General features: G+C 36.5%; 1 protein-coding gene across 3 annotated transcripts in view; it reads right to left on the bottom strand.

The window, feature by feature from the left end:
- TNR (tenascin R) overlaps positions 1-17,500 on the bottom strand; it is a 5,843,683-nt gene that overhangs the window by 215,032 nt on the left and 5,611,151 nt on the right. For all 3 annotated transcript variants that reach the window (XM_044085960.1, XM_044085961.1, XM_044085962.1), the window contains one exon: positions 2,853-2,983. In XM_044085960.1, the coding sequence (XP_043941895.1) occupies positions 2,853-2,983 (131 nt within the window). The remainder of the gene's footprint in view (positions 1-2,852; positions 2,984-17,500) is intronic.

Raw genomic sequence — 17,500 nt, 5'->3', positions numbered from 1 at the left:
GGACAGGGGCTCAAAATTCAGCTACGTGCTTTTGTGTTTACTTTTTATTTTGGTGTTTGCGGAACTCTCTTGTATGCTTTGCATACATTTCAGTATCCACGGACACTGACAGGCGTGATTACTGTTAGAGGCAGGTTGTACTAGTCAGCATTTTAGGTTGCGCGTCTGTAACTGACATGTTCACGCATCTGTGCAGCGCTTAAACATGCCCCCTGCACTCACGCAAGTTTCCTGTGCACGTGGATGTTGCAGCAATTCACCTTCATTAATATGCATATGGTGCTGCTGCGCCATCTCTACGCTGCACAGTCGGCACAAGGCTAAGGCCGTCCTTGCACCGAGCTTCATGAATGCCGGGGAATGTTGTTCACACATACAAATTAATTATTTTCATGTCAAGCTTACTATGGTGATGGATTGAGAAGAATTAAAGTGGTAGATTATAATAGCAGTCTTAAACATGCAAATGCACACATGATTTTATATATATATATATATATATATATATATATATATATATATATATATATATACATACAAAAAATTAATTTATAGGAAATGAATATGTTAAACAACAATAACACAACTTCTCAACAAAAATGTACAAAAACTACCATATATACAAGTGATAACATCACTACATATGTAGCAAGTAGCTAGGAAAGATTATTCCAAACTGTCACTTTATATACTTCATATATAGAAACATTAAGAACACTTCCAGATGAAACAACTGCACACAGACACACCACACATGCACACACACGCACACACACACACACACACACAGACACACACACACACACACACACACACACACACACACACACACACACACACACACACACACACACACACACGCACACACACACACACTGCACTAAGACCTGTCCCTGTATTATGGGAGACTGGGAGATCTGGTGACATCCTGATGTAGTACTAAAGAACATTTATTGATTTACATTTTACTCTTGGGGCAATGCAATTTCAGCAACTATTAGGTTGGCTAAACAGCAGCATGTAGTGTAGTTTTCAACACTTCACAATACACTCACTTACGGCCCCTGCACACAGAGAACATATAAATGATGAGTACAGCATTTATACTATCCTGCAATGTAATGTAACAAAACAACTTACTATACTGAATCATTTTCTTGAAAACCACATTTTCTTATAAATGATGCTTAAGAACCAATGCAACAGCTGCTGACAATAAATGAAACACCCTGTAATTCCGAGTGATGCATATGTTGGGGATCTTCAGGCAGTATTTTAAATGATTATACTGTTCATATTTCTTATTTGTAGAGGCCAACCCACTTTATATGTGGTTTGAGCCTCTCATAAGCAGAGTATGAATACGTGTGATTCTGCAGCATTTTACAGTACAGATATTTATTACAGTTAGAGCTAACAATGCAGCGTTTAGTTTTATCATATTTAGAGTTTTATTAGCACCACTACAGAATTATTAGGCTGTGCCTACACTGAATTTTATAACACACACAGAGGAGGAATTGATTCCAGAATGTACTGAGGCCAGCTGTTAGATAGGGAAAATGCATGTGTGTGTGTCTGTGAAAATGCAAATTATGTACCAGATATGGAAATGTTGACTTGTGAGAGTATAAAGTTAAGTATATAGTGACAGAATGAAACAGCAAATATAAAGGTATTAGAGAGTAAGGTTCTGGCCCTTTGGGCACATCCAGTCCGAAACAAAATGCTATGCCCGAATGCATTATATAATGGACAGAAGTTCTGCAGATCGAAGCTTTGCCTCTGACACATAAATGTAGAAAGAGTTCCTGTCAGTGAAACTTACTGTTTTCCTTGAGCTTGCCAATAGATATTTCATAATCAAATAGGAATGCTAATGAAATACTATAAGTAGGTTATTTTGTAGGCACTTTACTACAAACTTATTTCAAATTATTTCTGCTGATGTTGCATGACTGCATGTCCATCAGTGCTCCCTATTTTATAATTAATTACCTTGCCTCAGAATTGTAACACTAAACCCTTGAACCCAGGACACTTGTGGAATAAACCAAACTGTTTTTTAGTCTCTCTTTTGTTATCACTCCTCCCTTCCTCCATGACTCCACCCCACAGTTATATTTGCATTAGATATATGTAATGAATATGCATTAACATTTTTAAATGTTGGTAAAAATATAAATTATTGATGCCTGCTTGGAATCAGTTATAAAATGATAATGCTCCAAAACACAACTGACAAACAGATACATGAAGGTTACACATACAAATATTACATTAGTTTTACAAACTGCATTTCATATTTATTTGTGATGATATGACTTCATACCATAGCTATATTTCTCAATTTCATAATAAAATTATTTTAACACCATTATTCAAAAAATAAAATCAGTGGAATGCTATTGATGGATCTGTCTGCGGCCACTGAAACACAGTACATGAAAGAACATCAAAGTGCCATGTGATACCTGCAACACAAGAATGTTTCATTTCTCCACTTACCTGCACAAAATATTGGCTGTGAAAAAAAAACACCATCATTGCAATTCAGCATGTTTCTATTCGTTTAGACACATGGTCTGTATTTTTTGTTTTCCTTTTTGCTGGAGCTTTCTCATTGGTGTAGTTTCTAAAAAATCTTACCAAAGAAAGGCACAATAAGCATTTTGTCATACTGATTACAGGCAATGATTGGTAACAACCTAAAGTGTACTTCTGCAATACCACTTCCAGTGGGCTGTGGGCCCCTTTGGCTCTGCATGTGACTTTTCAACTACAGATCTTAGAGATTAAACAATACTCATTGGAACAAACTCATAAGTAAACTACAGACAAGAGTTATTCACCTTTTGACTGCCATCACTTGTCTTATAGGTAAGTATGTACTTGTCAATCTCAGAGAATGGAGGCTGCCAAGAGATGAGGGCGCTTCTTCGTGTGACCTCACTAGCAGTTAGGTTCTTTGGAGGATCAATTGCTGTAAAGCAGAAAAGAAAGTAAGCCATGTGGAAACACACACCACTTATGTTTGTGACACAGTTATCTTGCAGTCAAGCTAGTCATTGCCTAACAGTACAAACAGGGCTTGCTGTTGCTGTTAAAGAATTAAAAGTCAGTCAGGAATGTAGAAACAGATATATGAAATAGATGTGTCTCAGAAAATGCCTAGTTGTAGAACTGCTGTGTGATTAAATTAGATTTTGTGTTGCTCTTGCAGATATTAATAAAAAGTTTAGATTCCCAGACTTAATATGCATTCCTTTGAGGTAACAAAATTCTAAGTTCTCCTCAAACTATAATTTTCTCAGTGTTCTTTTCTGTCATCTGCAGAATTGTCAGTACTTTGGTATCTTACTTTGAAGATTTTTGCACAACAGTGCAGGTAAGAGGAAATCATCCTTTCTGCACAGTTCTGATATCTTACAGAATGGAACCTGGTGCAAAACTCTTTCTCCAAAACTCAAGAAAAACATCGCAATATCAAATCTTTGAAACCCTAAACCCCACAATACTTCACCTGCACCATAGTTTCACTGCTACTTAAAAATTCACCTAAAAAGCAGCAATGTAACATACAATTGACCAATCTGCACAGGTAGCATTACTGTGGATTGAAGTGTCAATTGATAAATTGAAGGTGACCGATCTATCTGTCTGTCTATCTGAATAACAACAAAAAAGCCACACTCATAGTGACTAAAGCATTAGTAAAAATACAAATAAAAAACAACAAAATGAAACACAGATTTCACCACTTATTAACTCTAAATAAATGATTGGGTGAGGTTGTTATCCAGACAAAATATGCTATCTGCATAATTATGTTTTATTAGAATGAGGATGTCAAAGCTACAATCAGAGAGTGCTTAGGATAGTGGGTAACAGAAGAATGCAAAAGACACTGAAGCATAAGGTGTACAAAATGGTGGTGTGACCATTTGTTTCTATATGGCACAGAACCCTGGTTAGTGAAGGCAGAGTAGTTGTAGAAACTAGAGGTGATGCAGATGAAGTGCCTAAGATCGGTGGTAAGATATGCACAGTGGGATAGATGAAGAAATAGACATCAAAACAGAAGCCAAAGTAACATCAATTACAGAGAAGGTCAAGGGTAACAGATAACGCTTGTTCAATCACATGTGCAGGAAAGCAGATGATTTATTGAAGAAGATTTTTGAGAGACAGGCAGAAGGAAATGAGGATATCCAGTCAAATCTCTCAACTCTCCCTATTTTGGAGGAATGTTCCTACTTTCACGCCTAATTTACAATGTCCATATTTGTGGAGGTGTATCCAAATTTTCAAGCTTGATTTATCACTTAACACAATTTTCTGAATCCCCCAGTCACACGGATTTGTGAAGCTGTCTTGTACACAGATGTTCACACTACATGACTAACATTATAGTGGCAGCAAACGTTAAAGAAAGACAACACACATCTTGCAACTCCCTTTTTCTGAAGCAAAAATAAATGTCCTTGTGTGGTAGAATTATGCAATATAGTTCATTAAATTCTACAGATTTTACACTGTCTCTTTAATAGTGTGGACTATTGAGGATAAGAAAGAAATTATGTATTGTTACTATTATGTAAGAAGCCCCGAATTTCAAACAAAAGATATATGAAAAGGTTAAGAGATAAATTAGAGGAAAGACAAATACTGACACTGTCAGAAGCTTCAAATAAAAATGTGTGTTCATTAATACAACAGATCCATGAAAAACACTACATAGACCAAGAAACCTTGTGCCATTTGGAAAAAGAAGTTACTTAGGAAGTATGAAAATTTATTGAACAAAATTTAGAGATGTTTGAAGGGTATACAAAAGAAATATGGACATGGGAAAGAAAGAGAGATCTGATAAGGTGCTATATTTATGCAAAGAACAAAGCCAAATTAATCAACACAAAAAAGGCAGCCCTAAAGATATTCAAAGAGAAATACAGGCAAAGGCATCCAGATATGGAAAATTTCACAATGAAAAATAATATCACAAAGAGGGAATGTAGAACAGAAGTTTAGTCAAGTCGAAGTTAAAAAATAGAAGCTGAAGTTATGGAATATTTGTAAAGTGAAGGATTCAGTATAGAAAGTCTAACACAGGTTATATCACAGCATGATGGAACAACTAGTCCCCAAAGTAAGGAGAAATAAGAGTAGCACAAGACATCTGAAGAAGAAATCTGGATATGGAAAGAAAAAGATTTAATATGGCGCAATATGTATGCAAAGGAGAAAGCAAGACTAATCAATGCAAAAAGGAGAATCACCGAAGATAATTGAAGAGAAATGCAGGCAAACACATCCGGATATGGAACATTTTACAATATAAAAAATAAAAAAAGAGAAAAGTAAAAAAGAAGATTAGTAATAGAGAAGTTAATGAAATAGAAACTGAGGCTATGGATTACCTGCAAAGTGAAGGATTTAGTTTAGAAAATTTAACTCAGATAACACAACAGAATGTAGCAATGGACACCCAAATTAAGGAAAAACCAGTGGAGTGAGAAGCATCTAATCAGTTAACATATGAAGATACTTTGGAGCCCCCCATAGGAAACCAGTACAAGCATTCAGCTGGAGCTGTACAGCAAGGGAAAGAAAAGGAAACTGTGGCAAATCTGACACAGTCAATGCCATGGAGTGATAGGCCAGTGAGTTCCCATATGAAAGAGCAACAGATGACACAGGGTGAAACTGAAGAGAAAGTAGGGCAGAAAGATGCTCTGGAACTTTCTATAGAATGCCTGCAGGAAATGGAGAACAAAGACTGTGCCCACAGTTTAGAAGAAAATGATCTAAGAGAAGAGTTGCTTGATTTAATACAGAATGATGGGCATATTAAGATCAACAGACTGCAGGAGGTTGACAAAATCCAAAAAGGCAGAAGTTTGATAAAACAAATGAACACAGTAATTAGGACAGTCCATAGAGCTTCATGTAGAGTAAACAGGATACATTACTCTGCAGCCAAATTAATAACAGATAAAGGCCTACCACAAGAAAACAGGGTAGTAAGGGAAAGGACAGGGAGAAATTGAATGCTATCATGGAAGTATCGAATAGAGAAAACTATACAGCAATTAAGGCAAGAAGTGTCACTGAAGAGTATAGAAGAGGGAACAGATCAACAAAAATACTCAGAAAGATAAATGTGATAAAAGCAGTGGGGACCAGGATTTATCATGCACTTTCACAAATAATAAACTAAATATATAAGCACAGGCAGAAAAAAAAATAAGATAAATATAAAGGAAAAGTACAAAATAAGCAATTTATTGATGACCCAAAAATGTTTTACAGAGAACCGGGAAGCAAAGTAAAAGAAATTGAAAGACCACCAAAAAAGAAGAAATAGGAATATTTTGGAGAAATATTTTTGAAGATTCTGTGGAACATAACAAAGATGCTAAATGAATAGAAGTAAAAGAAAGAATAAGAAACTCAAATGCACAGGAATTGAAATGGTATGAAGTAGCGGCCAGAGAGATTGAAACAAAGTTAAGAAAAGTCCCTAACTGGAAAACTCCAGGCCGCAATGCAGTACCTAACTTCTGGCTAAAAGTATTAACATCTTTGTACAAAGCTTTAGCCATGAGTAATAACTATTTCTATGTGCACCCTGAACAGACACCAGTCTGCCTAACAACAGGATAAACAATGCTCAACTTAAGAGTAAATCTGCAAGCTTCCCTAAAAACTATAGACCAATAACTTGCATTCCAATGAAGTATAAAGTATACACTGGAATTGATGCCGACAGAGTTTATGGTCATTTAGAAGAAAACTCAATTATGACAATAGAACAAAAGGGTAATAAAAGAAAGTCAAATGGAACAATTGATCATTTGTTGTTAAATAAAGTCATAGTGGAGAACTGCATAAAAGGGGAAGAGTCTAAGTATGGCATGGATAGACTACAAAAAAACATTTGACAGTATCCCTCAGTCATGGATAAAAGAGTGCTTAAAAATGTATAACATACAGCCTATACTGATAAACTATATCTCAGTGACCATGAAACAGTGGCAAACCAGTTATTACTTCAGGGATAAAAATTCAAAGGAGGATATTCCAGGGTGACTCTCTATCACTGCTGCTCTTTTGTCTTGCCCTTCACCCATTAAGCTGTCTGCTTGACAGATTAGGTCATGGCTATAATTTGGCTCCCAGAAAGCAACAAAGTGTAAAGACTTCTCATCTTTTCTTTTTAGATGATTTAAAACTGTATAGCTCATCAGATGAGGAACTGAAAGCACAACTGCAAGTAGTCAAAACTTTTTCAGATAATATAAGAATGTTTTTTGGTCTTGATAAATGTGCAAAAGCAACCTTTAAGGCAGGAAAGCTGCAGCACCAAGAAAACATCATTTTGGGGCAAAAATGTGATATAAAAGACCTTGAGCAAGAGGGAGTTTATAAATATTTGGGAATGATGAAGAATCAACAATAAAACATGAACAAATGTGAATAACACTGAGTAAGAATATTTTGAAGACTTAAATTAATACTGAAAACAGAGCTGACATATAGTAACAAAGTTCAGGCTATAAACCAATTTGCTCTTCCTGTCCTAACTTACAGTTTTGGAGTGACTGACTGGCCCCAAAAGGTGTTAGATAGATTAGACAGGAAAATAAGAAGGATGCTTCATGCTCATCAAATGATTTATAGAAATAGGTGCATAACAATATTATATATCCCATTCTGAAGGCGGTATGGCCCTCCTTGAAATTGATTACATGTATAGATCTGCAGTCATAGGACCTCACAAGACCCAAACATAGTGAAAGTTATGAAACATGAGGAGAATAAATCTAAGATGACTTCTCTGCTTAGTTTAGCAGAAACATATCAACTTCAAGTGGGAATGGAAATCATACCGAAGTAGATAAAAATCAGGCAGCAACTGAATATGTCAAAAAAACAAAAGAAAGAATATAGGGTAAAGGATCAGATGAGAAGGCAAGAAATGTGCAAAATGCATAAATATAGTTGCAAGTATAGAAAACTCCTGGAAGAAACTCAAGTTGATCAGGATCGAATGCATAAATCATTATGGAGAGGCAAATTCAAATCAAAAGATGAAAGGTTAATATTGGCAGACCAAGATAGTGGATTACATAAACAGTTTACAAAGTCCATTGAACATGAGGAGAAACAAGACAAATGTAAGCTTTGTAAAACAGAATTGGAAAGTTGCACACCTTGTTGCTGGTTGTGACATACTAATGGCAGAAGGACTGTATATTGAAAGGCATAATAATGTGGCAAAACTGTTGCTCTGTGGATTCTGCAACATTGTATTGAAGTAGCTGAAAAGCACTGGAAACATGAGTCATAAAGCTTCACAGAAAATGAAGTCTACATCACATGGGATCACCCATTATCAACAGTTCAAAAAATAGATGGAAGAAAACCAGATATAGTAATTCATGAAAAGAAGACAAAAGTAGCACTAATGATTGAAATTTCTACACCCAGTGGCTACAGTTTCTTACGTACATACAGACACAAAGTCATAACATACCATGATTTGCAGGCAGAAACTAGAGCAATGTGGAAGAAAGTTCCAGTAATAGTAGGAGCAATGGGCTTATAAAAAAGAATCTACAATTGTATTTAGATATATTAGCAATCCATGTAACCCCGTACGAATTGCAGAAGGAGTTATTACCGGGCACATTGTGGGTGGTGTGAAGATCACTTCTAGCTGACATCAAAAACTGAAACAACACTAATTTTGTGAACTTTAATCATACTTTGACTTAGGAATGGGGTCCATTCCCGTTATGGAATTAGAAACCCAAAAGACTTGGAGAAAATAAAAAAGCAAGAAATTACATATCAGGTGTCAGTATAGACATTGTCAGGCTTCCTGACCCTCTAATCAAACTTATGTAACTTGGACTATAGTTAAGACTAGATCCTGCTATGCTACTGTCATGGCCTTCAGAACATTTTTAAGACATACATATTATTTTACGACAAATGTATGTTTTAATTGTTTCTAAAATATGACTGCTGGTGGTGTCAGAGCATATAATGGCTTTATATGTATTTAAACTGAGTTATTTGAATGTGTACTTTACTCAGAAGATGTCCTTTATAGACAGATAAAAGTTATTTTAATCTTTCAGTAATATATCATGGTGCAGTGTTTAAAATATTGTGGAATAACAGATGTAAAGTAACTTGAAATATGATATTTCTAAAACACCTTTTTTGTTGTGAAATACAGCTATATAACATACTATTAAGCAGGTATTTATCTACAGTGAAATATATTTCAGTTGGTAGAATTTGTCAGACATTAAGGTAAAGCCCACAGCAACAGGCAGTGACTGGAATTACCTGTTTGTAATTATGTTGAAAAAGAGGTCTGCTCCCAGCAAGAAAGATACGTTCACCTCTCAGTCTATTGAGAAAAAGTAGCTGCCTGTCACTGCATAGGGAGAATTTTGCTAAGAATGAAGACTCTTGATGGTTGCCAATTGGTGGATCTGCAGAATAAAATGAGGCTGAGGAATACCAGGAAGAATATCCAAATATCCCATTTGAGGAAGTGCTTGGATTTTACCAAGACTTTTTGAGCATTTTCATTGGAGGTTTAAACCTGATTGAAATGTATGACTATTTTCTTGATAATAAATGAAGTTTGGTTTTGTAACTTATTTTTCACTTTAAATACAGTAAATTGTAATTAAGAGCTTTTCCTTCCGTGTTATTACCCACTACCATACCTTATCTACAGAATGATATATTTTAAATATCACTGTACTCATGCCATAACATAAATATCACTCTGCCCTTGTCATTCAATAAATATCACCACTCTTCCTTCATCATAAATGGCCAGATCAAGTTCACATCAACACCTGCATTGCACTGCTAGCAGTTTAGTCAAGTACACAACACTTTTGTCAACCCAAAACACTTTCCCTAGACCTAACCACCACTACCTGACACCTACATCCAGTTCCCAGGCCAAACAGACACCAACAGAACTCACCATGTCTCTATGAAAAACATTAATCTCTCAGAAGCTGACAATTCTCTCTTAGAAGCTTTCCAGAAACTGGAAGTCGTAAAACAATCACCCTGGAAACCTTCAATTACCTCTGTTTCAAACAATAGAAAGAATTTCCAGCTGCAGACATTCTGTCTTCCAGTTCTGGTAAACACCCTCGTAAAATTCTTTATTTATTTTCTCAGAGTTTGCAAGTTAACTCTATATTCCAACTTTTACTATGAAACCATACATTTGCATTGGCATATTGTTTATAAATGTGTGCTCTTTTCCAGCAGGGTGCACTGTGGCCACAATCTTGAAGTTCAGTACAGAACAAACAGTTTTCTTACATTTTTAAGGCAAGCATACAAATCATATTACTATTCACAAGTGACATACAACTATCCACAAAATTCTATCTAGCTGGACTGGCAATGTCACATTTCTATATAAATCATATTAATATTTTCAAGTGTCATATACTTATTTTCAAAATTCCAGCCAGCTGGGCTGGCAGCATCTTGGTTTATTACATATACAATACACACTATTAAATGTATATTAAAACCTGTGCCACGCAGATTGGAACAACTTCCTCACAAAGAAAATATTAACACACAAACCTAACTAAAATCACTTTCCACATTTCCATATACTGAAACAATTGAGAACCTCTCTTTTAAGTATAAAATAGCATTTAAATATTAAAAAGTTATAAACTTGAAACAATCCTCACCTGATCCCCATAAACAGTCACATGAAACAGTGAAGAGGTGCCTGAAGGGATTCTCAAACTTGAAGCTAATCCATCTCAACAAATTAAACAAATTATCTTCCCTCAAAAATGTAGACCAAAAAGGAAACAAGCTTTTACCCAAACCACAGATTGCTGAATTAGCATTAGCATCACCCCTGTTTGCTCATTTTCTACATGGGTTTGGGGTGTCATCAACAGTGACATCACCTAGAGCTTGTGCTCACACTAAGACGTGGCTACCCAAGGCCAACCTAAAAAGAATCCCTTACGAAAACTCAAACATACCTTTAACATATGCTATATCACAAATAACTGCTAATCCATCTAATTCTCTCTCTCTCTCTCTCTCTCTATATATATATATATATATATATATATACATATACACACACACACACACACACACACACACACACACACACACACACACACACACACACACACACACACACACACACACACACACACACACACACACACACACACACACACACACACACACACACACACACACACACACACACACACACACACACTGGATATAAAAAGTTTAGACACCCTTGTTAAAAAGCCAGGTTTTTGGATATAAAAATGAGACCACAATAAATCATTTCAAAACTTTTCCCACCTTTAATGTGACCTATAACATGTACAATTCAATTGAAAAATAAACAAATCTGTTAGGGGAGACAATATAAAAAATAAAAAATGTACAATAAGCTGATGGCATAAGTGTGCACACCCTTAAACTAATACTTTGTTGAAGCACCTTTTAATTTAATTACATCATTCAGTCTTCTTGAGTAGGAGTCTATCAGCATGGCACATCTTGACTTACAATATTTGCCCACTCTTCCTTGCAAAACTGCTCCAAATCTGTCAGATTGCAAGGGCATCTCTTGTGCACAGCCCTCTTCAGGGCACCCTACAGATTTTCTATTGGATTTAGGTCTGACCTCTAGCTGGGCCACTCCAAAACTTTAAATTTTCTTCTGGTGAAGCCATTCATTTGTTGATATGGATGTATGCTTGGGGTCAGTGTCATGTTGAAAGGTGAAATTCATCTTCATCTTCAGCTTTCTTGCAGACGCCTGAAGGTTTAGTGCCAAAAGTGACTGGTATTTGGAACTGTTCATAATTCCCTCCACCTTGACTAAAGCCCCAGTTCAAGCTAAAGAAAAGCAACCCCAAAGCATGATACTGCCACCACCATGCTTCACCATACGTACCTTTTGGAATTGTGGCCAGAAAGTTCAACCTTGGTCTTATCAGACCATAACACATTTTCCCACATGCTTTTGGGAGACTTGATGTATTGCTTTGCAAATTTTAGCCGGGCTTGGATGTTTTTCTGTGCAAGAAATGGCTTCTGTCTTGCAACCCTACCCCACAGCCCAGACATTTGGAGAATATGGGAGACTGTTGTCACATGTAGTACACAACCAGTACTTGCCAGAAATTCCTACAGCTCCTTCAGTGTTGCTGCAGCTCTCTTGGCAGCCTCCCTGACCAGTTTTCATCTTGTCTTTTCATCAGTTTTGGAGGGACGTCCAGTTCTTTGCAATGTCACCGTTCACCCATATTTTCTCCACTTTTTGATGAACTGTGTTCCATGGTATATCCAATGCTGTGGAATTTTTTTGTACACTTCTCCTGAATGACCCCTTTCAGCAATAAGATCCATTTGATGCTTTGTAGGTTCTCTGTGAACCATGGCTTTTGCTGTAGCAGGCAACTAAGTAAATGTCAAGAAAATCCTTCTAGGACAGCTGTACTTTATTTGGGGTTAATCAGAGTCTCTTTAATAGATGGCAGGTATATACCCAAGAAGACTGAATGCTGTAATTAAATCAAAAGGTGTTTCAACAAAGTATTGGTTTAAGGGTGTGCATACTTATGCAACCAGCTTATTGTACTTTTTTTATTTTTTATATTTTTCCCCTAACAGATTTGTTTGTTTTTCAATTGGACTGTACAGGTTATAGGACACATTAAAGGTGGGAAATGTTTTGAAATGATTTATTGTGGTCTCATTTTTTTACAGCACAAAAACCTGGCATTTTAACAAGGGTGTGTAAACTTTTTATATCCACTGTATTTGTATTTGAGGGATGTCACAAAAGACACTGCATAATTTCATCAAGGGGAACACTTTTGCAAGTCTAAATAGACCACACAGACTGTGATAAGTGCACAGTTAAGTGGTAAATAAAAAGCTTTTAGACAAGTTAAAGTAGATGCTCTGTTAATAAAGCTAGGGCACAAATATTCTAGAATCACTAAAGCCACATGTGACGCCCAGTGCCCTGGCTCAACAATCAAGGAGCCTCAATCCTCACCACTAACACCAGTGAGGGGTGTCTCGTATAGGAGGAAAGGATTACAAATACACACAGTAAAGTGTAATTTCCCTTAAGAGCACACAGAGATCACAGTCAATCTGGAGCTGGTCACTTCCTTGCTCTCCAGGTCCCCAATAAGACTCCCCACTGGCACAGCTATAGGGTCCAGATCTCAGCCAGCTGGGCAAGCTAAAATCTCCAACACCCTCTCTGTCCAACCAGTGCTTCGTGTCCCTGCCCAAGTAGCTGACACACACACACACACACACACACACACACACACACACACACACACACACACACACACACACACACACACTTTGAGATAAGAGTTTATACAACCACACAGACACTTCTGGGGAAGGCTGGCACAGGTTCTCCAGCTGTGCCCCTTTTACCTAGACTATACGGTAAAACTCACTGCCACCACTCAGCTAATATTTATCAGCTACTCAAAAGCCCTTAAAAGGGTGTCCAATTATTACTGTACAATATTATTATCCAATTGGAAGTATCGCCCAGGGCTAAACCTATAGGAGTGGCTTTGTACAATTTTACCAAAGGCATGCAAGCACTCTTAAGAGCTTAAATTATCTCCACACAAAACAGCCACAGTTAAAAGAGTTTAAAAATATTTAATAATAAATAATAAAAACACAAGACAATACTTCTTACTACACAGTACTAGTCAGGAGTTCAGAGATCACAGAGAAATACTTTAAATAATTCCGTAGGACAGCTCTGACATCACAGAAAAACACTTAGTCTAATCTTTCTAGTTTCTAGCTATTTCTAAGAGAAAACACAAGTCTAAGATAAACTTACATATAGAACGCAGGCAGAGTGCTGATGAGTTGGATGGTCAGGACAAACATGCTTAAAAATCTCTGATTCTCTCTGCTTTTAAAATCACATTCCTGGTTCCCATTGCATCATTCTTCACACTTCCCTGGATCCCAGGCTAACAGAAACTACATTTACATTCTTAACATCTCCTTTTGTTATCTTGCAGCTGGTCAGGAAGCAGAGCAATAAAAATATGTTTGCATGTTTAAATCTAGCAATTTAACTCTTGGTTAAAACAACAGAAATAATGTCTTCATCTAGACCAGCCAGAGCCAACTTTAAAGATCAAAGACAGTCATAAAATGCTTGACTTAGCTTCCTTACAGCTGTTTTTTTCAATTTAAGACAACAACCCTGTGGTTCACATTAATATTTACAGATGACAGAAGTATCTATAAAATTCTAACTGGCTAGGCTGGCAGCCTTCACACCACAATGCAAATGAACTGCCATTCCACATTCCACTGAAATGCCCTCCCTTTTTTAATACTTAATTCAACACACAAAACATTGCAAAAGTCTAAGTGACACAACAACTATTAACAGTACCTTAACTACAACCTTCCTGACTGGAAAAGTGAGCATTAAAGAAATTTCTCCTAATGAAGTTATTCAGAGAATAATATAATAAAACTGTGCTGTCATTTAACCTTCATATCTTACTAAACGTACTTTAACAGAGTGTTGTGTTTTTCTACTAAATTTCAATGTAGCTGTTGCTATGAAACAAAACTTAGGTGAACCTGTATCCATCCATCCTCAACCTCTTTTTCCCATTTTGCACATGGGGTCAGGGTGTCACATTAACAGTTACAGTCATTTTGAGCCAAGGTTTACTCTGCCAGGAGGTTAGCCCTGCTGTGGTATTTTATCTGTACCACTCTCTTGCAGACACACTCACACCGATGGCCAGCTTAGGGGTTCCAATCCACCTGCTGCATGTCTTTGGAATGTGGGAGGAAACCAGAGCAAACCTTCACAACCACAGGGAGGACATGCAGACTCCACAGAGAAGGTACCACAGCCAAAAATTGAACTGGAGAACCTCTTGCTGAAGGTGACAATGCTAACCACTGCACCACAGTGTCTACATCTATATCTCTGCTAATAAACTGCAGAAAACCAGACAAAATACATATTCTGATGACACAGAAGTGATGTCATACTCCCATTTCCCCTTCTTACTGGATCAGTTGCAAATGCAGCAGTTTTTCTGAATTCAGACTACATATCTTTTCCATTGCAGTCTTAAAATTTCCCCTGAGCCAGAAAGGTTGGATACCCCTGCTCTAAAGGCTACACACAGACTGCCACAGAGTAGTCTGTGAGAGACTGAGTAGAGAGAAAGGGCTAACAGGTTCTCCTTATAACTGAGATTTTTGAAAACCCAATATTTTTAGTTATGAATCTTTGAAGTCTCTCCAGTTGTGTGATATGCTTAGACAACTACATGCCAAAAGATGCATTATATTCAATAATGGGTCTGATAAGATAAGAGAAAAGGGGAATTAAGACCTCCTTGGATCTTGTGGATATGCCTTTGGAAATTAGCCAGATAAATGTCTTTCCAAACTACTCTGGAGGCATGCCTATCGAATGATAAAGAACTATTAACAAAAGTACCTTAATCCCTTACAAGTATCTGATTTGAGGTGCATGACCTAAAGGGTAACTGTGAAACTGTTTTGGTAACCAAAATGAACTATGTTTTTCTTATACATTTGATTTGAAAGCATTGTCCTTGCACCACTAATTAATCAACATGGTCTAACCCACGTTGGAGCAATTGTGAGTCAGCTGAAGATCAAATAAGAACACTCAATTTATAGTCATCTGAAAATGTAGTTAATCATAAGCTAGGAGTGCTGTCCAGAAGGTCTGAGAAATATATACCAAATAGGAGGTGGTCTCAAACTGAGCCCTGTGGTTTACTATTGGTAATTTTTTTGGTTTCAAAAGTGAATGACTATAACAACATGAGTTCTATTAGAAAACTAGAAACAGCCTTCTAGTTGACATGTCGTTTTAAAATGTTTCACTACATATCTAAAATATTCTCATACCCAGAGCTACAATAAAGCCTGCTCTTAATTTGGTCCCAGTGTGTAAACACTGAAATAATATGAACGATCTTCAGCATTGTGCAGCATCTTTGCTCATTCACATCCTGGTCCAAAAAGGTAAATCAGACCTAGCACATCATCTTCCATAACTAACTGGGTGATGTGTTCTACTCATTTTAACCTTTTATCTTCATTTAGACAAATAATTTACAAAGTCCTTAGCCAACCTAAGGTATTCTACTCTTTAGCTAACTTCTTCACCCAGTTCTGGAATTTCAGTACCAGAAATGCTGTCATGCCTAAATTGGAATATACCTTTCTTTTCATAATAGGAAGTTCTGAAAACACTACATACATACAAAAACTATCTACAGAATTAGATAGTTTATTAACTTCATACATGCTGTGATGATAGGAGGTACTGCCAGCACAGCTAGCTGGAATTTTGTAAATAATTATGTCATTTGTGAATATCAAACTGATTTATACAAGATGTCTATGTTACAAATGTATTAGAACTGTATGTCACGTGTATATCAAACTGATTTGCACAGATGTTTGTGCTGAAAATGTATTTGTAAAGTGCTTATGTTTGAAATGTATCCACAGTGTGCCCTACTGGAGAGAAGAGAAATGTACATGCACTATTGTAAATGTTTAAATGTATTATGCCACAAAGATGCTATAGCACAGGTTTCAATGCAGCCAAAGACACAACGTCTGTACTAGGAAGCTTTTTGTATTTTTGTATTGTCTTTGGGGGGAATTAATTACTAATCTGGAAGCATGGAGGCATGAAATTGTTTTATGACCTCCAACACCTGACACAGATCTGAGCAAAAGAACTTGTGTGTGTATTTTAACAGGTAGGTGCCAAATTCTGCCAGCTTCTAGCAATGGGGGTTTGCGTCGGAACTAGAAGTCAGATGACAAGAAGTGATGCCATTTTACAAGCTATCCCAGAAGTTATATTTTAGAAATTATTTTGTGAAGTGTCTTAGTGAGACTGAGCATTCTGTATTCTGTCTTGACAACAAGAAGGACCATTCATTACATCATCTACTTTTCTCTGTTAAGTAAGTAGGGAATAGTGATTCTCTTAGATTCAGTCAGGAATATAGTGAAGCTTAGTTTACATATTGTTTTTCTTTATTTGTCTAAGCCTGTCCGTCAATGTTATTTTAAATATTTCCTGTGATTTGAATTCTGAAGTCACTGTGAATATATACTTAGTATTTTCTTGTTCATTTATTATATATTATTAAATATATTTAAACTTTTCATTGTGGCTGATCTTTGTAAGGATGTTTAAGTTTAGAGAGTATGTGCATATTTATTTGGTGGCACTGTGTGGGTCACTCCTAATAGCCTTGCTCTTAGTCAAGCTACCATTTGTATTAATATTAATTTCACTTAGTATATTGGGTACCCTTGGAAGAGCCTTAAGGTAGCTGGCAGGAGTGTCTGCTGG

This window comes from Protopterus annectens, chromosome 10.part0 (genome assembly GCF_019279795.1).
Source record: "Protopterus annectens isolate FY-2018-M chromosome 10.part0, PAN1.0, whole genome shotgun sequence".
Taxonomy (NCBI): Eukaryota; Metazoa; Chordata; order Ceratodontiformes; family Protopteridae; genus Protopterus; species Protopterus annectens.
Note: the sequence above shows the minus strand (reverse complement) of the source record. Positions and strands in the feature narration are given on the sequence as shown.